The 27301-nt window shown below is 36.9% G+C and overlaps 1 protein-coding gene across 1 annotated transcript; it reads right to left on the bottom strand.

The window, feature by feature from the left end:
* Positions 1–16902: 16902 nt before the first annotated feature.
* Positions 16903–18090, bottom strand: LOC308700684 (uncharacterized protein). Its single transcript, XM_081382415.1, has 5 exons — positions 17989–18090; positions 17762–17823; positions 17562–17653; positions 17359–17474; positions 16903–17254 (listed from the first exon to the last, which is right to left on the bottom strand). The coding sequence occupies exons 1-5, from the start codon at positions 18052–18054 to the stop codon at positions 17171–17173; spliced, it is 420 nt and encodes a 139-aa protein (XP_081238541.1). The 5' UTR covers positions 18055–18090; the 3' UTR covers positions 16903–17170.
* Between the last annotated feature and the right edge of the window lie 9211 nt (positions 18091–27301).

The following is a 27301-nucleotide window of genomic DNA, read 5'->3' on the forward strand; positions in this document are numbered from 1 at the left end:
GCGCGTGATCATAGGTACTAAACCTATGCGCGTGAACTCGACAATCGACTACTGTGGACTTCGACCGAAAACAGGAAGTAAATACAGGTATGTGCGCTGGCTGAATTAACATCACTTTTATTCATATCTTTCACATCTACTGCAGTCAGATTCACCCGTGTTCACTCTGAAGGAATCACTCACAATGGCTGGGCACTTGTAATGACACATCAAGGATGTTAAGAGGCTAAAAGCAGGTTTAAAACTTGCCCCATTGAAGTCAACAGGGTGCAAATTTTAAAAAGAGGATAACACGGTGTAGGCAACACCGATTTTTGTCGTTTTTCTCTGTACTGACAGCACTCCAAATTTACAAAAAAAATTAGCTCAATGTTAAAACCGGAGTTCTCCTTTAATGAACAATTACAGCTGAATAGACTGAATAGATCTTGTGCGCTCCTAAAAGCTTCTGTTAACAAAGTAGTAGCAGCAGATAAATACAGATACAATTTAAAAAAAAAAACTCATAACTTAATATCACTAAAATGTAACAGAAAACTGTGCTTACAGATGCTTACATCCACACAGGTAAACACAACACTGACATCTTCACTTCCAGGTCAAGAAGCTGTCAATCAAAAACTCAGTAGCCAATGAGAACACACTGCTGCTAGCCCCGCCCCCACGATAAATATGTGCCAGATTGGCGAGCGATAACTCAGGGAGCGTAATGAAAACTTCAGAAGCGTAAATGAAAACTATGGGAGCGCATTTGTAAGTTCAGATCAGTGAAAGAAAGATGTGAAAACAGCAAAACATGCAGTGTATTAGTCCAAAAATTTGCCTGCGATTTTTTTTTTTTTTTTTTTTTCAGTTTCACAGATATTTTATTCAGTTTCAGTTTATATTTGCATTAGTTTCTTGAAAAAGTTATGTTCAATATTATTGACACAAAGATAATTCCATATTCTCTGAGTGGTAGACAAATGCAGAAAGACAGGGACTGGGGCGGCGAGAGAGGAAGAGGGAGAGAGATGCAAGAAGAGGAAGTGTATGGGCAATTCCATGTCTTAACAACTTGCTCAGGTCCAATATGATGTGATTTGAGCTGAATTTATACACACATGCACACTCACATACAAAGAGGCCTCACCTGAGGGGTCAGGGGGGTTATTGGATATCCAACTGGGAAATGTCATCTCTTGGTCTGAAGCTACTGACATACATATTGTACAGTGTGAGTGTGTGTGTGTGTGTGTGTGTGTGTAGTGACCTGGTCAGTGATGGCTACGTTTTATATGATGTGACAGAAAAAGATGACCAATATGTGAGGCGACCCTCTCTATCCTGAAAAACATCCCTCAGGACCATTGACTGTCTGTTGAGGTTATTGTAAGTCTTGGGGCTTTATTGCATTAGATGGCCAACAATTGACCAACAATAAGCTCAACAATTGTGAGCTTATAAAAAAAAAAAAAAAAAAAGTATTAGATATATATTGCAACTCACATCACCTTGTACAATGTCTTGGTTATGAGAGGAAGTTTCAGAGTTTCTAAACCTTGCCACTGTAATAAAAATGTATGTTTTTTTTAAGATTTTTTTTTTCTTTTTTATTTAATGCTGTACTGAGAGCTTTATTCATCATATTGATTAATATTATGAACACGAGGGGAACGTGAATATGTGCTTCTGACATGTTTATGATTTATGTCCGCTCTAAATACCTATAGGCCTTAATGTTTACTTAAAAAGTTTGTCTTTAGGCCACGGCTAACCATAGTCATTATCACACAGATGATGTGTAGTTTCCATGTATGTAGGTATTTATTTGTGGATTATATACCGAATGGCCTTTAAATGTGCAGCACGCCAAAAGCATGAGAAAGAGGATGCCTGTAACAAGTGTTCTGAGTAGTTATGGTGTTTTTTGTGTGTTTTAAAGCCCATATGTCGCAAGCGGTGCAGTCAAGTGGCATGGAAATCCAGTTAAAGCTACATTAGGCAAGTGCTATTCACACAGACACACTCATGACACAAAAACACATGCAAATCCACTCAGGCTACATAATGGAAATTGTAGTATGTTGCCGCATAAACTACTGTGAATGCCCACAATGACTTGCACAAACATGCAAATCCTGTTGGTCTGTGTAAAGACAGCAGTATAAGCCCCTTTCTCGTTCACAATAACATTTGGTGATATTATGTCGGAATCCTGTTATCACACATCAATAGAGAAGGACCACAAGCGGGGGAGCCCTTCAGGACAAAAGAACAACAGCTTCAAACGGCTGTCGAGAACGTATGCGTGCACTCGTCCAACAGTCTTTGAAAAATAAAGACTCACTGATGAAAGACATGCCCACACTCTGAATAGGTTAACGTAGCAATGAGACTCAATTAGCTGGATCGCTAAATCGAGCCGTGTCTGCAAAAACAACACTTGCGTCGTGACCGAGACTACTCTAGACTGATACGTACAATAAAAACGCTTTCGTTATTTCCTCCCTTCTGTCTTTTCCTCCTAAATGGGAGCTGGGAAGATATTTTAACACAAAAAGACACTGAGAGACTTTTCAAGACGCAGAGAATGCAACCAGCCTGCTTTGTGGTGGATTAGTACGTGTAAATGAAAATTAGCATTCGCACGGTTCTCTAGCATGACGCATGTTTGTACGCATTCAGCTTGCCCAGCTGTCTCCCTTCAGTATGCCAGCGTGACCCGCTGGTCCCCGTGCGTGGACAATGCCCTTGCGCCATAATTAGCTCTGCCAGTCAAGTGTCTCAAATTGGATTAGCCGCAGTTCTTTTGGGGTTTCTTCATATCAGAGGAATTCTCCACATAAAGCTACCGATTGAGAGAGTCTCTGAGGGTCCTGAGAGAGGGCCCAAACGGCACCATGTTCAGGCCATAACCCATTGGTTTTCCACCCACCAGGGTGCCCCCATAAACCAGACAATTGCATTATTCTCACTAAGTAGCGTGGCGGGATAAACACAAACGGCCGTGCCTTAGATTTGTGGGCCGCTGTTTTTTTTTTTTTTTTTGCCACAAGAGAAAGACTGATGAAAGAGTTCTTGAGGAGACAATTATTGATCACTATCTTTGTCAGCACCACAGCGACCCGATTCGAAAGCCTCAGTGAGATAATACATTGTTTCTGTCATAAACTTATGGAACAAGCATATTTTGGCTTTGTTTGAAGGAGGCTGAAATGAAATGCTGGCATAATAAAGTAGTTTTCTCGATCGGGTTTTGTTTACTCAGCTACATAGTGGCACAAATATACAAAGAATGCAGAGATGGAAGAAATTAATCCAAATGTGGATAATCAACATATGCTTTTTTGCTGCAAGACAAATCAAATTGAGATATTTTTATAGTAATAAAACCATGTGTTTAAACTTTCTTTTTTTAGTGTATAGAACAAAACATAGCTACAGAACAAAAGAAACCATTTAATGATGCTCAAGTAATTAAAACTTGTTGCATTGGTTAGCACTGTTCTTGAATGTATTGTATAATAGAGTCAAAGTATTTTAATAGCTTTGGTCACAGCATACTGTATTGTTTATGTCAATTTATTTAGTAGGCCCTTGAACACAATGAACAACACACTTTTATAAGGAAACTTATAAACTTATAATATTACCATGGATATTCTATATATTACCATATATATTATATATTACCATGGATATTCATTTAATCATCTCAGCTGTTCATCATTTAGTTCATCACCATGTGTATTTAAGTTCCTCACCTTCACTCATTCTTGGTGAGGATTGATGATTTATTTTGTAAATATGTAAATTTATGTATTTGTTTTTGTATAATGTCCTATTTTGTTAAACTTAGGTCGTATTTACTTTACATGGTTCAAGTGACCCATTTCCAATTTTTTCCTCCCATGTGGCACAGATCGGATATGACCCACGGACGTGTAAACAGGGGAAAAAAACAACACATGGATTCTGGTATTCTCAGATCAGTTTCAGGCCTCATTCATATTTGGAATTAAAAAATGATAAGCCATGTAAGCGGACGGAACAGATATTCCCATCAATACGAGTTGTACGTCAATGAAAAAGCCAACCATGATCACATGACTCTTTTCAATTCCCAGGCTGCAACAAGGGCTCTCTACGAATGTTTTGCTGACCTTTAATGGTGCAATAAGCAAAAGCTTGTATTATCATTTCGTCTGTGTCCATTGCAAATTGTGCTGTTTTTACTTCTCACCTTTTTGGCCTAAAGGTCCTTGGACACTGAGTCCGAAATAAAAAATAACTCACGTTATGTCAATCATGCTTACACACTCCCTCTGAAACTTTCGTTCGTCATAAATCTTTTTGATTTTCTGCGTTTTACGCATCTGTAGCAAGCATTTTTAGAGGTGTTTTGACAATTCAGAGCCACCGAATGACGAATGCGAAAAAACGCATACAAAAATTTCTGACTCAGTGTGCAAGGACCTTAAGCTTTTCCATGTCAGTACATCTACCTTGGGTTGTTTTGTTTATAGTGTAAATGCAGATACGGGTCACTTTTAAAAGATGTAAGCTGGTCGTCAAAAAAAATTGGATATAGTCAACAAATCAGAATTAGGCATCAAGACCTGCAGTGTAAAGGTAAAAATGAAATAAAGTGTGCTGCCTGTCTTGGCCAGGACCCTCTTGCAAAAGAGATTTTAAATAGCAATATTAAGCAAAAGGAAAAAATATTAAGCAACAAAACTGTTTTCTGAAGGATCATGTGACACTGAAGACTGGAATAATTGCTTCTGAATATCAGTGGAATAAATTACATTTAAAAAAATTTTTAATAGATAAATAGATATGAATATAATCAAATATATCAAAACACAATTATTTAAAATGATATTAAAACAGAAAACAGACATTTACAATTTAACAGTATTTTTCATCAAATGAATGAAACCTTGAAAGAGAATTCTATCAAAAACCTTAAAAAAACAACCCTAAACTTTTGAACAGTATTGTGTTTTGTGCCATTATGATTCAATGACATTATGACATTACGACTTACTCATAAAAACATGCACTTGTTTGTTCCCTGAATGAATCAACATTTTTGAAGGAATCGTTTGAGTGAATAATTGAAATGTCACTTATTGCCACCCACTGGTGTAACTAACCGGCTGAATAAGTAAATGAAAAATCCCCATCACTAATGCAATAACATGGACATTTTGCTGGTCGTTTTATTATGACACTATCCTGGAATAACATGTGCAATACATATTGTAGAATTGCTTGTTTTCATTCTTATTATAATTAATTTTATAAACATACTACATGAAATATAGACAATGTAATGAAACTGCTACCAAATACATTAGGCTCAGATATGTAAGTTAATGCATTCAAATTCCCTACGTATCTTCTCCAGCTTGGCTGTGTAACATTAATAAAGTTGTTCGAGATAATAATCTCACACAAATGCTGTGCAGCCACGGGCCTGACATGTGAGGAACTATGGGTAGTCTGTGAAGATTTTGATCTGTCAAACAACCATGAAAGCAGGACCCCCTTTCAGCTTGCAGGGGCGCAGGCCCACCCCTGCCGTGGTATTTACATGGTAATTAAGCCGTCTTTATTGGAGACCAGGTCTATCGTGCTGCTGACCGACCATGACCTTTCTGCCTGACCAGACAAGCATTAAACATCCAGAAATTACAACACGTTAAGAGCTGGGCACTGCAACCCTGAGCTACCACAGCTAGCGATTGAATGTAGCTATATTGAATCATGCAAAGGAGAGAGACAGACAGAGAGGGAGAGGAGCTACAGTAAGCACATCTATATTCACAATCAAGGCTCCTCGTGTTTGTATTTAAGGAACCTGCTGGGATTTTCTGAAGCTCTTCGCCTATACACTTGTTAGTGCTCTTTGTTTTAGTCTTTTCGGAATTCTTACTTTAAATTGAATAGACTGAACGCAGCAAATAGCTCTGTCCCCATTTGAATTCAACGTCTTGTAGGGAACATCATCAGCAGCAATGTCTTACCATAATTGGTGCACATTTCAAAAAGTCACATAAGGCTGTTTCTGCATATTTCTCTTTATATAATGAAGCCTGAACAAGTGAGGGAACTGAGCGCTTTAAATAGTAATATGAATAAAGAAAAAAACACTTACATTTAGTGCTAGTTACAAAGAACCAATCTAATCGTAGAATTAAAACTTTTTTTTTTTTTTTTTTTTGATAAATGTGCCACCCAAAGCAGTTGGTACTGTATATTCCTGAAGTCCTTGACTGGTTGGGAGCCAAGCTAACAAGATTAGTTACTGTGGATTTTCAGCTTTTACACTTCATATTGGTGGAGGTTCGTTGTGCGTTTGATCACCTAACATGCGATTACGTTTTCCCAGTGTGGATTAGCTTCCTCCGAGGGGTCTTGTACGCTAGGTGTATCTCTGCACTGTAAGGAGCTTAGCGGAGAATATGTGCAGGGTAATAACTTTAGTTTTCTGTGCAGATTTATCCCTAAAGTTTAATGTACACACAGTGATTTGTCACACAGGCACAAATCCAAGGTTACTTCAGCTAGAACTCCGCCGCAGACATGCTAGTTAGCATTGTATGTGCATGGTTAAGTATGAAGCAGGTGTGTGTCTGTGTGTGTGTGTGTGTTTGTGTGAAAGCGGGAGATTGGGGCGTAAGCACTAAACTGTTCAGAATTCATTGAAAAGTCATGACCCATTCTTCATGATATTGCTGAGATGCTGGATAATAGAGTCCTGCATTCTGCTGGTGAGGTGATATTTCCCTGATATGTAATTTTGGAGTATATAGCGTAATGATGTGAGCAAACATCTCTCTCGCTCTCTCTACAGAGTCACTGACTGGTCTGCTTGCTCAGCAGAAATAACAATAGGCTGATTTAAAAGCAAAGTCCATGCATTCGTAAACAGGCCAACACACATACACAATATGAAATGCACTCATCGCCAGGTAAATCTTTTTTGTTCACTGTGCTCTTTTATTTCTAAATTTATGCTTGGCTAATACATTATAATCAAGATCAGCGGCGTGGCCCTTATCCAAATGCATACAATACATGCTCATTCTAAAATTTGGCCCGTACCATACAACCTAATCCATTTCCTCCCCAGGTTTGGGTACATTTCAGAAGTAAAGAATTGGCTGCATTTTCAGTTCATGTGTTGGACTTTGAAATGAATTGGCCACACAAAACAGGAAGTTAAATTGTAATGATTGCTTGCTGTCTATTTGTCTATTTGTCTGTCTGTCTGTCTGTCTTTTTTCTCAATTGAGTTCTGAATGATGCACTAGCCTGAACCTGCCATGCGAATGTTATGGGCTCATATTGCGACTTTTGCTCTTTTCAAAACGTGCCCAATATTTCCAGAAATGACCTGAGGGTAAGTTTATTTTGAGAGTCTCTACTGTTGAATCCTCACAGTTAACCTTTTAAAAACTGCACCTATAATCACATGCCAACTTGCAGATGTGTATTAAGATGCAGCAGTTAACCCAGATACACAACAGATTACGGAGCTCTGCATGGAGCTGTCAGATTGGGTTTGTTATGGGAGTCATTTGCTCATGGCACTGCATGCATCCCAGGTCTGCCATATTCAACTCTGTTGAGCAGTGACCGAGCCCCTCTCCTTCTGCCTCACCCCTCCCCCTCCCCCCCCTCCCCCTTCCCCTCCCCCTCCCCCTTCCCCTCCCCCTCCCCCTCCTCCTCCTCCCTCACCCCCTCCTCCCTTACCCCTCCACCTCCCCCTCCCCCCTCCTCCTCCTCCTCCTCCTCCTCCTCCTCCTCCTCCTCCTCCTCCTCCTCCTCCTCCTCCTCCTCCTCCTCCTCTCCCTCCCCCTCTCCTTCTCCCTCTCCCTCTCTCCCTCTCTCTCTCCCCCCCTCTCTCAGCAGCTCAGGCATCTTCCCTACTCCAAGCCATTTCCAATAAAGGTTTTGTAGTTCACAGTCAGAGTATTGTTTGGTCACCACGTGTTTAGTCAAACACTCAACCATTGTGTGTTAAAAAAGAAAAACACCCGTAATATTCTTTATGTAAGCAAGTCAAGTACTTGAAAACACAGTGCTACCAGACTACTTATCGGTGGGGTTTCATTGCTGCTGAGCTCTAATGTTTGTAGAGTGCTTCTTAACACTTGCATTATCAGAAATGCTGCACTTTATACAGGCTTTCCAAGCAATTTAGGACCATGGCAAACGTCTTCATTTGCATTCGAGTGGATAAAGCACTTTGCTTGTAGGCTGTTTTTTTAGAACTGATAATCATTGCAATTATTATTATTATTATTATTATTATTAATCAATGAAGCAATTATTATTCAGAAATGAACATACTATACATACAAGAGCATTGTACAACACCTTAGATTAATAGTTGCAAAACCAAATTATTCTAATAGTATTTTAATGGTAATAAGTTTACATTATTTAACATTAGTTAACTACATTAGTTAACATGAACTAAGAATGAACAATACTTCTACAGCATTTATTAATCTTAGGTAATGTCAATCTCAATATTTACTAATACGGTACATTATTAAAACCCAAAGTTGTATCTGTTAACATTAGTTAATTGGTAACACTTTACAATAAGGTTCATTAGTTAACATTAGTTAATATATTAACTAACATGAACTAACAATGAGCAATACATTTGTCACTATATTAGTTAATCTTTGTTGACGTTAGTTAATAAAAATACAGCTGTTCATTGTTTGTTCATATTAGTTCACAGTACATTAAAGGTAGGGTAGGTAGGATTTTTATAAAAAAACTTTTTTTTTTCAAATTTGTTTAAACTGTCTTTATATACCAATACATAATTAAAATGTAAGTGCTCTGAAAAAGAGAGTATAAAAATTGAGTGACTGTAGACCTTTTAATCTGCAACAAACACAGCTCATTATGTCCATTCGGGACGAAACAATTGATTGGTTTGGGCGACTGTCACTCACTCTCGCAACCATGGCTACCACCCCTGTTGCTAGATCTGCCCATATGCGCGCGCCCCAGTTTGATTTGAGGAGTGCAACAGAGGCACGGAACCTACGAAGAGTAAAATTATGGCAGAGAAAGAGCATTCAAAATTCAAAGCACTTGCATATGCAGTCAGCGAAGGCAAACAAGGCAAAAACTACTTCCTCGGACCCTGGTTGCCCGCACTCTTGAACGACCTCCTCTGCTTCGCCCTCGACCCCGGACCGGTCCTCGAACTGACGAAGCGGTACTTGTCACCGGAGTGTAGTCCTCATTAGAGTCAACAATGTTTTCATCATGGAAACTCGCAAATATATACCGTATATGTTATGAATCTTACACGAAATTCACCTTCATCACAGTTTAACTGATGGTAATGGAAAAACGTGTATCAATGCAACCTGTTTTTAGCTTTGCCTTATAAATATATCTCGTTACCTATAAATATAGCTTGTTACCGAATCAAACAAAGTATATTTTAAACTTTACCACTATCGATATGCTAGCTTGATAGTGAGTACTAAAAGAAATCTTATTTGTTTATATTTATAGTGATAAAGTTGGGTATTTTATTATAAATTTATAATAAAAAATTATATTAAAATTATATTTATTTTATTTGATTCGGACATGATGTCACTGCATGCACTGCGCTCCTTCCTCTCCACTCGTCTCAGGTAAATAAATGCGTCTTCCAGCTGAGCCTGAGCGTTTGGCGTCGCGCGTTCATGTGTTTTGGGGGCGTGGCTTTGGAAGGAGCTCAGAAGGGAGGGGGTGGAGTGAATGGAAATAATTAGCTGTGTTTACAACAGTCGTGAGTGGTCTACAGACACTCGATTTTTATACTCTCCTTTTCAGAGTACTTACATTTTAATTATGTATTGGTATATAAAGACAGTTTAAACAAATTTGGAATATTTTTTTTTTTTTTGAAAAATCCTACCTACCCTGCCTTTAACTAATAATAACAAATACAACCTTTGATTTTAATAATGTATTAGTAAATGTTTGAAATTAATATTAACTAAGGTTAATAATTACTGTAGACAATTAAATTTAAGATTTAATATTCAACAATAATATTGATCTGCCTGCGTTGACACCATTATATGAGAACTGAACTGAGCTGGACGATGACCTCACGGTTTTCTCCAGAGCGGCTATATATATATATATAAATTAACTAAATTAATACCTTTTTTACAATAAAAATTAAACATCGCTGAACTTACTTAAGCTGGACTGTGATGCAATATTATTTTAGAAACAAAGTTTGTTGCATTATTTTCCTGTTATCTCTGTAAAGCTGCTCTTAAACATTATATAAACGCTTTGTAAAAAGCGCTATATAAATAAATGTGACTTGTTTTATTTTTGCCATTTGTACCAGTACAGCAAGTACAAGTAGGCTACATAGGAATTTTTGTAGCAAAGCTCGTTGAGTCAACATTAAAAAGTAAACATAAAAGAAGAACTAACAAAACTTCACACAAAAAAAAATGACTTTGAGAAGGTACAATAAACGAAGAACAGTATAAACCTACAACAAACAAACACAATAAAGATTATTACCTCCATATCGGAGTATTGCACTGTCCTGAAATAATACATAATATAAATATTTAAAAAGTACTGTAATAAAACAGAGACAGACACATAAACACATCACAGGCATAAACTACCTCTAACCTCTATGTGAAAGGAGATAACACCTATCATTTTATAAAAATGAGACATATTTTTCCCTCTGCCATATCCTCAGCCATCAGTCTGACCATGGCTGGAAAAAAAAACTGTTATAAAACCTGTGTTAGATAATATTGTCCGGTCTGCCATACCTCAAGTTATTTGTTGAGTGTTTAGGCCTTGGCTTGACTTAATGTATTTTTCATTTTTAGTTGATGTTAACTAATGTTAACTAATGAACCTTATTGTAAAGTGTTACCAGTTAATTTACTGTGAACCTTATTTTAAAGTGTTACTAATATGTAACCCCCGTCAGGTGATTTAGGGGTTAAATCACAGTAAAAGAGACAATAGCTCACTGGAATTCAGATGATTATTTGTAGGAACACTGTAGACCAGATTAATACCAATCAGAAGACACAAGAATTCGTAAGAGGCAAGGGCGGGCACACACACACACACACACACATATGATTTAAATGCGCTTATTTATGTAAGGTAGAATAGCTTGTCTTTTTTATCTGAAGACCTTATGTCAATATTATTTCAATTTTAGCACTTTAGACTAAGAGTTCAAACTTATACAAAACTCAAATACGTATACTCAAGGTAAACAAACGGCACAACGACGGTAACACGGATCAACAGGATAGGTAAGACCTTTCCGAAAACTACTCAACTTTGTTTCTAAACAAAATATCTACAAAACATACGGGGTTTGTTCCTCGCAAATATATCTCTCAATAAAACCTAATAACAAGATTTTGTACAAATTCTAATTCACACTTCTCCTCTCGTGTTTTCTCTATCTTTTCTCCTTGAGAGGCTTTTCTATAAGTGTAACGAGAAGCTCTTTTGGTTCATTCTCAAATCATGCTGGAGAACAAGATCATCCTGATTTAAACAATAATGCCGTGCTGTGCTATCAGTTTAAGCAAAATTAGAACATACTGTACCACATGCCAAGACATTTTGAGATTCATATTAATTTTCCAGTTCAACTTTTAACTCAAATTATTATTCTGATTATATAATTTGTAACGAGTGGATTTGATAAAAAAAAACATAATAATAATAATAATAATAATAAAAAAAAAACATTTAGAAGCGTTTTCACTAGTGGTCTCAGTCTTCTGGGCCCGTCTGCAGGCTTCTCACTTGGCTTCAAAGTTCTCAGAGAGACAATTTGCTGATTAGCCTAGTCTGTGAAATTCTCAAAGTGTTTTTGTTGGGTCCTGATCTTGAGGAATGTGGATACGGCCTGAGGAGTTATTTGCGTATCTATTTGTTTGTTTGTGTTTGGAGCGTGTGATGGCAAAGCTGTGAATAATTGGGCCAATTTGTATTCTATTTACCAGACTCTGATAAAGGCCTCACAGGAATTCCACAAATTGATTAACTCAGACGAGGCAAAAATTTATCACCAGCTGCTGCCGAGCATCCCTCTCAAATGCATCAAAGGACCTTATTATAGGTCACAACAGAGCGGCCTTCAGGAACAAGGTTGGGAGCCGCTGTGTTAGTGAGAGAGAGGACCAGCGCTTATACAGATGCTCCAGATTTGACCAAAGTGTGCAAATGCAATATGCTGAGGTTTGTTTGAAATTTTTATGTTATTATTGCTGTCGCTGGGGGAAGATACAGATTTTTATTTTCAATGAAGTTCAAGAAACAAACTATGTCAGCAAAACTAAGTAAATAAACCCTACATGTGCTAGTAAATTAATAATTTATGTACACTACTATAAAGCAAACATTCTGACCCCAGACTTTTGAAATGTTTTTGAAAAGCTGTCCACCAAGGTTGCATTTATTTGATCAGTTCTTTGAAAAAATATAATGTTGGAGAAAAAAAAAGAAGCATTTATTTAAAATAGTAATCTATCTTGTTTATGAAGTTGATTAAGTGTGTGGATCACATATACTATATCACATATAGTGTTCTGTGATCATAACTGTCACCTGGATTTTATATATGGTGTGATTCTAATGTAAAGCAGTGTGACTTTTAGATTATGCAATGTGGGAGGATAACAGACAGACGTCTTAATGATGGAGTGAAAAAGTTCTAGTTGAGATTTATTTATTTATTTATACATACATACATACATACATACATATGATACATACAGACAGACTGACAAAACAAAGCATCATTATGGCTGTCAAATTAACATGTTTAGTGGGAATAACTATTATTATTATTATTATTATTATTATTATTATTATTATTATTATTATGTTATTATTACTTTAAATAATGTGATTATAAGACAACTAAAGCCTGAATTCCAAAATCCAAAAGTTTGTGTTCATACCTGGAGAAATTTAAAGCTTGAAGTATCACTTTCACCTGGACACATTTTTTAAAGTTGAACTACTTTAACTTGATATGAATCATATAATAATAATAATAATAATAATAATAATAATAATAATAATAATAATAATAATAATAATAATAATAATAATAATAAAAACAGTACTTGACAATCCTAACATAATATATAGACTTTGGCTTTGGGAAAGTTATAAATCTTTGCAAACCACACGCAGGGCGGCGCACAGACATGTTTAGTCACACACACAGATATTATCCAGCAGAGCTAAAGGCCAGGCTCAGTGCTGCAGAGCTGATGTACTCTCTGTATGTCTGCCCTGCATCAGTTCCCTGTCTGGAGCTGGCTCTCGGTGACAGATGAAACAGGAAGCTCACCGCCAGTTTGGCCTGTCACACTGTATGTAGAATTACTGCTCTGCTTCTCCAGCCATCATCACTTACTGCTCTGCCAAATCAATCAGCAGAAATAGAGAGAAAGGAGCATGGATGGATAGTACATGGGCAAAAGTAAATTGCAATTTTGTGATGTTTTTTTTTTTCGTACCTCTCCTATTAATGATTGTGCAGGCTTGAAATGTCACTGTCTTTTTATTTTTATTTTTTTTATTTTACTATTTATAGAGTTGCAGAGTCATTGATAAAGTATTGAATTTCACAGCTTTTTGGCCATTTGTACAGTGGGTTATAAAAGTTTGAGACCAGAATTAAAAGTAAATCTATTTTGCTGCTGAAATAATTGATGATTCTTTTTTAAATATTTGTCTAAAAAAGGAGCAGTTCCCCTAAAATAGTCAATATTTCATTGTATAATCATGTTGTTTTAAACCAGTAAGCTGTTATTTCGTAAATTAAAGGGCTGGTATAATGCCCTTTTCACAAGATGTACAATAAGTATTTAATGTCCCCAGAGTGTATATGTGAAGTTTTAGCTCAAAATACCCCACAGATAATTTTTATATAGCATGTTAAAATTTTCACTTTTGAGGGTGAGCAAAAATGCACCGTTTTTGTGTACGTCCCGTTAAATGCAAATGAGATGCTGCTCCCGCACAGAGGGCGGAGCTTCCATTACATCCTCACACGGACATGCACTGAAAATGTCAAAAACTTTTAGCCTTTTATGTTCAAACTGGAGTCAGACAAAGATGGAGAGACTCAAGAAGAAATGACAACATATATAATGCAACAGGATATTTCTGAATTGCTGAATTTATGTAGCTTATGTGTAGTTATCTTCTAGTCGGGGGTGGGGTTTATGTACATTTTAGGGTTATGATGTCACTAACCCAGGAGGAATGTCGTGTAGTCCCTACCAGCTGTTTGTTGGCTTAAAAAGCAATTTCTTTAAAAGAAAATATCTCCCTTTGCTTTAAACTTTGAGCGTCGTAACTTTGCAGATGTTGTTTATGCTCAAACAGCAACATTAAACACTAACTAAAGTTACAAAAATGAAATCATACTGTAATCAACCACCCCTTTAAACATTCCATAGTGACCACAGCCCATCAATGGGCACCATATTTGATTTGTTTATCACAAAAATCGTCAGTGAATGATGGCTTAAATTTCTTTGAAAAGTATCGAATGACTTCAGAAAACGTACAATATAGTGTGCAAGTCGTGGACTTATGGACCACTTATGCACTTCCATGGTACTTTTATAGTGCTTTGTTTGTCCATTCTTTGGAGCTTGACAGCCTGTGGCCCATACATATATATATATATATATATATATATATATATATATATATATATATATATATATATATATATATATATATATATATATATATATATATATATATATATATATATATATTCATCTTACATGATTACAAAAAAATTTTTTTTCATTATTTTAAATTATATTAGAACAAAAGGTCCTAACCAATCCAAACACCTTTAATCCCAAAAGCACTTTTTGTGATTTCACTTTTTTTTTTTAGAAACAACACTGCTGTACTGTTTTTCTTTTTTATCCTTATGTTTTCCTTGCAATAACGTGGAGGTGGATTGTTGGAATGAAGTTTGTGTACAGCTCTGTACACACAGATGGTCCTGAGATCAAGGGGCAAAAAACATACTGTCCAAACTTATTTATGACCAAAGAAATTTTATCACAAAGCTTTGGACTCATTCACTCACTCATCTCCCAGACTAGAACAGAGCTTCAGTGTGGATTTGGAACAGTCCTCATTGCAGAACAAGACAGTCCACTAAAGCATGCACTTCCACTCAAAGCCTGCCACAAAACGAGAATTGGACTTATGAGACAATATGTCTTCCAACCCACTCATGGCAAAAATGTCTTTACGGCAAACTGGACTTCATTACATCGCAGAAAACAAAATCTCGGAGAAAAACAGTCTGTCTCAGAAAGAACATTGCCACAAACTCCCTGGAGGATTTCAACATGGATATCATTTAAGATTCCCCAAAGGATTTCCACATGGACACCGTTTTTGTTGCCCCACAAAATGTAATTACCTCCTTCAGCAATCCCATTTGTACCACATGAAAAAGTAGAAGGACATGTGTAAAGTGTTCCTACATAATAAGTCTGACTTTTTGAGTGAATGTATTGATTCAAGGTGCATGCCTATTACACAGGAGAGACTTGCATATATTGTAGATAAGGGAATCTATTATGGAAGACATGTGGTATAACAAGCAACAATGGCATTTCAAGATAGCAGAGTGCAATTGGATAGTGCTGGTAATTCTGCAATGGAACCATACATCAGCCTGCAAAGTTATTACTCACATCTTTATGCCTTTTTCCAGAACACAGGTGCACTCTTCTTAAGTAGTATTCTTTCTTGGTTTTCCTTCATAATATGTCCATTCTACCTTTCTTTTCTTTAAATGTTCTTCCTTTTTCCTTCTTCCCTTCCACTGTCCCTTCCACATATATTATTAATAATGGTCTGTATGTGTACAGTATAGTGGGGGAAAAAAAGTTACACTTTATTTTGATGGTCCACTTAAGACATTCTACTAACTAAGTAACTTTGCAACCAACTCTCATTAGAGTATTTGTAGACTGTTTGTAGACCGTTAGGTTAAAGTTATGGTTAGTAGAATAAGTTTATATGTAGTTGCAAAGATACTTATAATAAGTAAAATCTCTGTTGGGGGACAGTCAAAATAAAATGTTACACTGCATGAAAAGAGGTGTATCCGGACCAGTATACTCCTGTATACACTGCTGGAATTCGGAAGAATCCGGGAGTATACTGGCCGGATAGCTCAAATTCCATGGGTCTGTATATATCCGTATACATCCGAAATGATACCAAATCGGATGTATGTTGTGGACCTATACTCCCGTGCTACAGCCATTTGTTGCCATGGCAAGTAATCCCTCAAAGTTTTTTTCAAGAGAACATTTTCACACCTTTGTGCACCTTTTGGCCTTCCCCCCTATTGGTCCTTTTCTTTTAAAACCACTCCCATTACCCAGACCACTATTGGAGGACAGGATACATTGAAAACCCAGGAAAGTGATTTGATTGGTTACTTTTAGAACATAACCCACCCTAGGCCTTTTCGCACAGTGATTTGATTGGTTATAGGCCAGCTATGCAGATATTGCTCAGTATACACTAAACCCCCCTTACCCCAATTTTAATACATTCAAATATAATTTTAAAAACACACACAAAGAACAATGAGAAAGTCTGACATTTTTATTAAGGTAAATAAAACATTACAAAGAGCATTATAAACAAGCATTAAAAAGGAATGGGGGAACAAAAATATTTGAGGGGATGAAAATTTAAAGGAACAAAAACAAATATAACATGAACATTATAAACATACATTAAAATGAATGGGGAAAAAGAAATGTTAAAGGTGTAAAGGAATAAAATACAAAACGTGGAGATCAGCAACATGCACATCAAAAAGGAACAAATATACAAAGTATACAATATAAAACAATTTAAAATCAATAAATAAATATAGAAATTAAAGTGTATATATGTAAATATTAATTTTTTCAAACTGCCATGATGCACTGGTGGTGTGACGTAGCGTGGGTCAGCCTCTAGTCTGGTTTGTAGTACCTGGCAGAGAGCAGATAACTCTGTGGTTCTGTTTGGTGGAGACCTCAGCATCCACACTGGCCTTCCATCAACAATAGCATCTTCATCAGACATCAGTTCTATTGTTGCAGTCTTCCACAGTTCCCTTTATGTGTTGGGTTTGTACAACACTGGACATGGTCTCCAGCAACTGCAAAACATGACAGTAATTTAACCACTAAAACACAGAGAGGAGGACAGTTACATTCTGAAGAAGAAAAAAACAACAACTGCTTAACCAGTTTCTTAACTTACCCGTCTCTTTCTTTGACGGTTCTTTGCAGTGTTCTTCATAGTGTTTCTTTTCTTGGCCTTTTCAGGCTGAGCCAAAGAATACTTCCTCCGCAAAGTCTCAAAATACGTCTTGCAACCTGTTAAATAAATCATAAATAAATGTAATGCCAATAAAAAAAGTAAAACAGAGGACATTAAAATGATTACAACATCTTTAAGATTACCTTTTGCACATTCAGGGTCAACGTCTGTAAAAGTTGTCCTTAATTCTTTGAAGAGATAAGTGGTCACAGCCAGGTTATGTGATGAATTTATTCTGGGGGAAAAAGTTGCAGGCATCATTAATGAAATTCAGTTTTAGTATTTCAAATCCATATAGTGGTAGATTAAACTAACATTTACAGTATACAATACGCAGTCTTACCCGGTTTGTGGATCGTATTTGTGTGGGTTGTTCTCTGAATTATGGAGGCGCTTTACGGGTTCCTGTAAAGTTTGAAATTAAAAAGCGTTTAAATGGATTCACAATCTGCAAGAACCTCAAAAGTGAATTTTCAGTTTGAATAAGTTGGCCATCACAGTAAACATAAGAGACAAAACATATCAGTTCATAAGTCTTTAAGATGTCACTCAGCGCCTCTGATATCTTACCGGTTCGTGCCGCCTTCTGCCTATACAAGGCCACCAGTGCAGGTGTGTGTTGGTCAAGCACAGCATAGAACTGGTTCCTTATGTTGACGTTTGTGATGCGTTGGAACTCAGCACAAAGCTACAAAAACAAACAAAAATAATTATATAAAAAGACTAATACTCGATTTGCAACAGAAAACACATTTGTGATGCAACATGTTCCGTTAAAATACATTGTTGAGCAACATGGTCACATGCAAAGTGATAGTTCTTACACACAGTGAATAGTGGCATTTGCTGTTCCATTTGAATGTGATACATATTAAAAATTTGGCAGTGAAATATGTGTGAAGAGTGGCAGAAAAGAGAAGTGAGTCTGTTTTACCTGTGATTCAATCCGAAGAGCCGGCCATTTCCCCAAGAAGTCCTTCACCTGCACAGATAAAACAATCAATATGAAACCAGTCAAATTATGCAATCAACCTCTTTAATGACAAATTAATGATACAGAATTTCAAGTGAATGTAACTTACCGATAAAGTTGCTCTCTGGTGACAATGTAGGTCTGCACATGCACACAAAAACAGACAGCAAGAGATTTAATTTTTAAGAGACGTTTGATTGATGCTAATGAATTAGGCTCCAAATAAAAGAAATGGTGAAAAATAGTTACAGACTAAATTAACATTTGAGTCACCTTGATTTTGGGGATGCTCACTGCACTCCTTCCACTTAAACCTATAATGAAAAGACGTTTGTAAAGGGTTTAATAAAAACTTGCATAGTTCATTCGGTAACTATTATGTCCATAACCTTAACTTTGTTTGAGTAAAAGTTAACGTAACTGCTAACGTTAGCCACTAGCTCATTTGGGTGCATCAGCATGTAGATAACATCACATTGAACTTGCCAGAGCAGGGCGCTTAACACAAACAGCAGCAACACACTCAAAAACAGAAGGACTATCGCTTGCTGAAAAGAGTTATTGACTAACGTTAACATTATTGCCCTGCCACGACATTAACAGTACACAGGATATTATCTGTAACTAGCAGGCGGACTGACGGCAATCGCGCCCGCGGCACCGCGCTTGCAACTTAAAAATAGCCTCGTCTAAGTCAAATATCACGTGTAATGTGATATTCTTACAATATTACAACAAGCAAAGTAGTTTTGAAGTGTTTTGGTTTACTTACAAGTTGTTTCATTCTTGATACACGTCGCTCAAGAGGGTAGCCATCTTGGACAGATTTTTCAGGTAACGTCAGCTGCACGTCATGACGTCATGTCACGTGATCGACAGTACACTTTAAAATAGTGAGTAAACCAGCGGTGTTCACTCAGAAACGCTGAGGCACACAAACATAAAAATACATAGGCTATTTGTTCATAGACATTAATAGTTTAAAGGTGGATTAAATCAGCAAGAGATTTTAACTGTAGTGACCTCGGTCTTCAATTCAGTGGAGTAGAAAAGCTCAGGTTCCTTCTACCTTTTTAATAAATATCAAGTCACCGTGCTTTTTACAATACAGATTGTTTCAAAGTAGCTTTACAGAGATAACAGGAAAGTAATGCAAGACAGTTTGTTTCCAGAAGAAAATAACACAGTCCAGCTTAAGTCAGTTCAGTGGTGATTCATTTTGTTGTATAAATAAATAAATAAATTTAAATGTGGATATATATAGCCACTTTGGAGAAAACCGTGATGTCATCGTCCAGCTCAGCTCAGATCTCATATAATAGTGTCAACGCAGGAAGATCAATAATATTGTTGAATATTAAATTAAATTTCCCCAACTAAGCAAGCTAAAAGCCAATTGTAAAAAAGGTGACAATTGTTGTTGTCTGCAATTTGTAAAACTTCACAATAAAATTTGAGATATTCTGAAATGTTTGGTTCATTTTTCTTTATTTGTTCCATTAAATTTATTGCTGGGAAAAAAATTAATCGCGATTAATCGCATCCAAAATAAAAGTTTGTGTTTGCATAATATATGTGCGTGTACTGTATATAATTATTTTGTATATATAAATACACACATAATTGTATATATTTAAGATTTTTTTATTATTATTATTATTTATATTTATATATAATATAAATTGTGTATAAATGTATATACAGTATATACATGCAGATATTTCTTAAATAAATACATGCATATGTGTGTATTTACAGAATAATTATACACAGTACACACACATATATTATGCAAACACAAACTTTTATTTTGGATGCGATTAATTTTTTCCCAGCACTAATTAAATTCCTTTGTTTATTTCATTAAATATTCAGATGTTTTTGTGAACGTATATGTTCAGACTGGGTGTTTATTTTGTCCTGTTTTTATAAAAAATATTTGATTAAGAGACTTTTTTTCATGCAGTGGTTTTAAGGCCCTGACACAGGCGACGTGAGCCAACCCTAGAGTCGGCTTTAGTCATTGCTAGTTCTTTGACGTCGGTTTTGTGTTTCAGGTCCTTAAGAATTTATTTATTTTTCTGTACAAAAAGCTTGTTTGCTTTAGCCTATAGTAATCCAGAGATAATTCTCAACCCTGAAGTCCTCCCTGGCCACCCCTCCCTCTGAGAACAGCCAGCACCTTTAGTGTCAGTCATTAACATATGAAAGGTCTTCACACCTAACAGTTGTCAGTCCTCTCACACCCAGCAGTGTTTCAGCTGTATATGTCCGTGAAATTTCACGGATTCCTGTATATGTCCGCATATGTGAGGTTTCCGGGTTTATCGGGAAATATACTGTTCCATGTTACTCTGATCCGCTTTTTCCTGCATACATCCGGCAAACATCAAATTACACAGGAGTTTACCATGCCCGTATTTTGCCGGATTTGAGTCTTTTCATGCAGTGTTAGCAAAGATGTAACAGTGGGCTGCTGCATGCACAATGACAGAGTTCACAAACAAAGTCTTTTTTAGAATAACAAAAAAGTCAAGTCACCTTTAATTATAGAGATTTATACAATAGAGATTGTTTCAAAGCAGCTTTACAGTTATAAAAGTAAAATAATGCATTTTGGCTGTCGTTCAGCTGAAGTTCAGTGTTGATTCAGTTCCATTGGAAAGATCATCAATTATTAAATTAGTTAATTTCATCTATAAAGCAGTTCTGTAAAAAAAATGTCATGGTCCAGATCAGTTCAGTTCTAATCCAATAGTGTCAGTACAGTCAGATCAATAATATTGTTGAATATTAAGTGTCCCCAACTAAGCAAGCCAGAGGTGACTGTGGCAAAGAACCAAAACTCCAAAAAATCCTTGAGAAAAACCAGGCTCAGTCGGGGGACCAGTCCTCCTCTGGCTAATGAACGAACACGGTGTCATTATGATTCAGGCTGCATCACAAGTCAGAATTCAGATCGGGATCGGTAGCATTCCAGTTCATTTTGCTTGAAGAGCTATTCTTCATGCTGGTATGGAGCCAAAGCTGGCCAAACACTCAGTGGACATCTAAGAATACGTAGGAGAAAATGCAAACCACATAAACTAAAAAAAAGAACCGACAAGTATAAATACAATATGATCATAATGACGGATCAGGCCGACATCCACATCCCAGAAGTCCAAGGTGGAGCTGCTGGGATGGAGGTGGAGGCTCGGCAGACCGGGGTGACAATGAGGAAGCCAGAGGGAAGGAGAAGCCTGGGGAAGCCGAAGACCCTGAAGTCCGTGGCAGAGGCAGGGTGATGACTGACTGGGGCTGACCCGGAAGGACGAGGGAGCCCGGAGGAATCCTAGGACAGACTGAACATGGTGGAGTCGAAGTAAACCAGAGGCAGGCCTGGAGGCTTGAGGTGAAGCTTGGGAATCCTCATCTTCATGCCGAGCTGGTGATCGGGAAGCCCAATGTTGCAGAACTACACCAGTGGAACCAAAGGAACCAGCGAAGGAGATGGGGCCAGGAAATTGGTTGCGAACATTGGAGGAGGAGGATTTCCGAATGGGACTGGAGTATCCAGATAGCTGGACGGGACTGGCGTGGACGGCGAAGTCTCGAGGGTGGGGACTTAGGAAGAAACTGGATCCGTGGACCACAGATCAATTAGGCATTGGTCCTCTTCTGTCTCTGAGATTAACTGGACAGCACACTTCGACTCCGGCGTGACCCAGGTGGCAAGCTGTAGTGTTCGGCCTGTGGTAGTCGCGGGATCGGGCTCCTTCTCTCCCTCGGAGATGGTGATAGCAGAACCGCTGTGCAGGAGCATCCACCCCAAGTACTCCACCAAAGTCCTCCGCTCAAGTTGGAGATAGAGACGCTCTACTGGTAAGTCCATGTGTTTTGTTTTTTTTACTCATTTTGATGTAACATTTCTTCTGTAACGGTGGTCTGCAGCACGCACGACGATAGACAACGTCTTATAAACAAAGCCTTTATTTGCTGTAGAATAACAAACACTCAGGAGATATGTCCGAATGCATAGGAGAAAATGCAAACCACATAAACTGAAACGACAACCGACAAGGGACTGAACATAACAGGGAGGGATGACTAACATAATGATTTCCTATAGCTCAAACAGTAGAGTGTTGGCGCTTGCAATGCCAAGGTCATAGGTTTGATTCCCAGGGAAAGCAAGAACTGATAAGACTGCGTCTGCCAAATGCATAAATGTAAATGCAAAATGACTGACAGGTGATAATTATATGTAACCATTGAAAAAAACAGAGAAGAGGAGATAATCAGTAACAAAGAAAATCAAAACTGAACAGAACTATATGAACTAAATGAAACCGAATATAAAATTCAACAACCGTGACAAAGGAATGTTCAGACATTATTAGATACTTATGAATACTTTAAAATATCTGAATTGCTTTGCATTAGATACAAATGTTTTTTTGATGTCCCATGTTCAATAATTGTATGTATATGTATGATATCAATCCCCCTCAAGTACACACGTAAGATTACTTGATTAGCAGAATAACCACTGGTGTAGTTCTATTATGTTAACTGTAAACATATTTCACTGAGTTTGACAACCAGTAAATGTCCAAGACTGTTTTTCATTTTGAACATGATTTTTTCATAATTTTTAGCCAAACAAACTTCATTTTGTGATTTTTTGCTTGGTTTATGTGTCTACATATTTGGAGCCATTTTATATGTAGTAGAATCTCAGTGGATGCTGTGTGAGAAAAATTATGTTTGATTCGGACCAGATTAAAATCACAAAGAAAGTCTATAAAGTATAAATATATCCTTAGGGACAGCAAGTCCTGTCTGAGTAGGGCTTTAGATCATGTGTCTGTAATATTTCTTGGGCCATTTTTTACATCGATGGACTTCCTTGTACTTAGTTTATGCAATATTAAATTATGAAAATGATGTAATATTGCAAAAATGTGCATCAAATTCATTGAACATGAACAACCCATCTGAAATGGATCCATCACGGTTCTGCTGCTTTCACTGCCACAGAAATGATGAGAGTCGTCGGCCTGGCGCGTGAGAACACGTTCAGTCAATCACTTTACTCATGAATTGCATTTGTATTCAATTACAAGCAATGTTGATATCTCATCCTGCATAATTAGAAATGCATTTTAATAAAAGCATTGCATATTCCATATTGTCAATAATCAGGCCAGCATTCCAGCAGCACAAGGACGGACGGTAAACAGTTTTGTATGGGAGACACAGGCCTGCTCAAACATACAAATACACACTATGCAGTTACAAAACAGTTGAAACTGCTTTTGATCATCACACACACTCTAAAACACATACCTAGAGACCGTTACAAAGAAAAGATGTGTCTCAGCCCCTGAGCATCTTGCCAGTTGGACCTCCTTTTTCCATCTCACACAAATCCACAGATTCTCAGCCTCGGGAGATGAGGGAAAGTCAAGAAAACGTGGCATGTCTTTAAAGCCACAAGATTAATAAACCACCCACAGCTCATGTCAAATTGGAAATGGAATTCTGCATGTAATCACATGGAACCCTGGTTGCGTGCGAGCGCACACGTGTGCGAGGGAGCGTGTGTGTGTGCGCGCCGGTTTGTGTTCGGTTAGAGCCCGAGTAAATAGAAGCCAATAAAACTGCGTCAGAGGCGTACTTTCACCTGCATATCCTCGGCTTGATAAATACCACGCCGACCAAGAGAAAATTGCCTGCAAAGGACAAGGTGACTAATTTTCGTGAGAAAAGTTATTAAGGTTTTTTTATTATTATATTTTTTTCCTCCTCCCTCTCCGCTATGAAGGACTTACAGGTTGTTTGAATGAAAATGAGACCTGTTCAATAATACATAAGGCCTCGAGAGAAGACCATTACCAAAGAATATGTTTTATGAAAGGCTGGTAAAATGGGATATATTTCCATGGTGGCATACATCTTTGAGACAAGATAAATGGCAGCGTGGTAGAGAAAGTGCCCACAGTGAGCTAATGCAGCGAGGCTGAAAAGCCTCTTTATGCGTAAAAAACACCCCACGCATTAACTACAACCAATTCTGAACTTGACTTTAACACTGCCGAGTCCAGTGCTGTGTTCATTATGGAGATTGTTTAGTGTACTTCAGTCCCGGGTGCAACCGTACAGATCTACGCTTGCTGATTTTGAACTGATGTTAGCATTTATGTTCGGAATTGCATTAATACTTGCTATAAGCTTAATAATTTAAAAAGAACGTAGCATTCTTTGGGAATAGTCACTGTGTGTGCATAATAAGTTCCTTAATGTGTTGTGTTTGTTACCGTAAGTAATGTAAGGCTTGTGCATTTAAGTAATGTCAGTTGTGCATTTGAGGTGTTCTAGTGTGTGCCGATTGAATTAGAAAGCTTAGTTTCCATCTGTCACGGTGGCTGTACAGTGATTGTTCCAGTGGCTCTCTCTGTTTCAGTCCCAGCATGCATCAGCGCAGCATGAGCTATCTAATATGGATTTAGCCACAAAACAATGAATAACTTAAAATGGGAATAAACAAGAAACTTTCTTTCTTTCTTTCTTTCTTTCTTTCTTTCTTTCTTTCTTTCTTTCTTTCTTTCTTTCTTTCTTTCTTTCTTTCTTTCTTTCTTTCTTTCTTTCTTTCTTTCTTTCTTTCTTTCCCTGCCTATACACTGTAAATGATTTCAGTTGTTTTCACAGTAATATTACTCTATTCTCAACAATTCCCTACTGTAGAATCTGAATACAGTATGTTACTGTAGATTTTGTAATTTCCACAGCATTATTACTGTATTCTTAACATTTTCTTACTGTATAAGCTGTTTACAGCATGTTACTGTATATTTTAAATGCATGCTGTGAAAATTAGCCTACTGTACAAAAACAAAAAAACAACAACAACCACACACCTCCTCACACAACAGCTCAACAGTCAGACGCATCATGAAAATGAAAGCTCGCAAGAGTAGCCTATGGTAGGTTAACTATAATTTTTAGAATTTTAAATCGATTTACATGTTTTATTCTGATGTTATTTGCAATATATAAAGCTACATTTTAGTTAATGCGTTTTTTGTTAAGAATATCTGAGCAAGCTTTCATTTTATGGCCCTTTTCTCCAACAGCGTCGTAAAGATTAAAGTCCTCCTTGGACTGGAATAGACGTTAAATTGGTAGGTATACTTCAAAACACATGTAATCACTTTATTTGTTTTATACAAATGTTTTTTGCAAGGTATAGATACGTTTGAGAACATTGGAGTGGGCACTCATTTCTTATTTAAGCCGTGCTGACTAGTATTTTCCTTCCTCAGCGGCACTGGCAGACCGACGGGGAGACTCGTTGTGAAGATGAAAAGCCTACGAGAACGTTAAATTGGTAGGTCAACTTTAATACACATGTATTCACCTTATTTGTTTTGTACCAATGTTATTTGCACGGTATAAATACGTGGTAACACTTTATTTTAAGGTGTCATTGTTACAGCATAATTATACATTTAATTACTGAGTAATATTAATTAACAACATGTAGCCTACTTATAGGGTTAGGGTAGGATAAAGATTTGGTTGAGGGTTAGTTGCATGTAATTATGCAAAGTGTATTTTTATTACTACGGTAAGTACATATAACATATGTAACAATGACACTGTAAAATAAAGTGTTACCAAATACGTTTGAGTTGTCCGTAAGAACATTGGAGCGGGGGCTCACTCATTTCATTTTCCTCCCGCAGCGGCGCTGGCAGACCGACGGGACCATCGTGAGACATATGGGAAGAGTCGTCGTCGACCTTTTTCTTCACAGCATGTGGTTTTAAATATTTTAAGGTGATATGTATTCGCTAGTTATTGTTGTATACTACCACTAAATAGGCTAACTCTAACTCTTCAAACATTTATTTTAATATTTCCCATTCCAACATTTATTTTCCACGAGCCCAAAATGTTAGACTGAGATTTGACTGGTAGGCCTATGGCTATAATTTTATTTAAGTTCAGCAATGAAATGTAAAAGATGAAACCTGAATAAAGCTGTTGATGTGAAGCAATAACTGGTGTTATTGAATATACAAACAGCACCTCTTGTTAAAAGCGCTAGCCTATATAAATGAAGGTGACTTGACTTAAAATGAATAAAATGATAATAATAAAAAAATAACAGTATAATGCTGTACTTTATTTTACAGTAGGCCTATGCTTAAAACTACTGTAATTAGTTTAACAGTAATTTTACTGTGGTATAAAATACAGAAGCTTGCTGGCTATTTGTTGCCAGTAAGTTACTGTTAATTTTACGCAAAAAAAAATTTACAGTATACATTTTGTTTATTTTCCCTTTTCCATATTTCTTCCTTTTTTTGTTTCATCCATCCTTTTTTATTTCTGTAATTTAACTTCCCAATTTTCAATTCTTCCCTTTTTTTTCTTTTCCCATGTCTCTTTCCCTCCCTTTTTTCTTCAATTCCATTCCTTCTATCTATCCATTTTTCTCTCCTCATTTTCTTTTCCTTCCCTCCTTCCTTTTTTATTTTTCCCTCCTTTTCCTTAATTCCTTCCTTCCCTTCTTTCCATCTTTCTTTTTTAATTCCTCACCTTTTCCTTCCTCACATCTATTTCCCTCCCTTTCTTTTTTCATTCCTTCCTTCCATCCATCCATTTTTCATTCCTTCCATACATCCTTTTTTCTTTCCTCATTTCCCTTCCTTCCTTCCTTCCTTCCTTCCTTCCTTCCTTCCTTCCTTCCTTCCTTTCTTCCTTCCTTCCTTCCTTCCTACTTTTTCTTTTTTTAATTACCCTGCTTTTTCCTTTATAAAGTTTATTTCCATTCCTTTCTTTTTCCATTCCTTCCTTCCATCCATCCTTTTTTCTTTTTTCATTTTACCTTCTTTCCTTCCTCCCTCCCTTAATATACAT

Source organism: Scardinius erythrophthalmus (assembly GCF_964197995.2).
Source record: "Scardinius erythrophthalmus genome assembly, chromosome: 13".
NCBI lineage: Eukaryota > Metazoa > Chordata > Actinopteri > Cypriniformes > Leuciscidae > Scardinius > Scardinius erythrophthalmus.

What these genes read in the sequence shown, in the direction of transcription:
- LOC308700684 (XM_081382415.1), bottom strand. Translation starts at nt 18,054, where the DNA reads ATGCTGTGCTTGACCAACACACACCTGCACTGGTGGCCTTGTATAGGC. An exon ending in AAATACGATCCACAAACCGG is followed by an intron (nt 17,654 to 17,761) that starts GTAAGACTGCGT and finishes TTTTTCCCCCAG; the next exon opens with AATAAATTCATCACATAACC. An exon ending in TGACCCTGAATGTGCAAAAG is followed by an intron (nt 17,475 to 17,561) that starts GTAATCTTAAAG and finishes TTTATTTAACAG; the next exon opens with GTTGCAAGACGTATTTTGAG.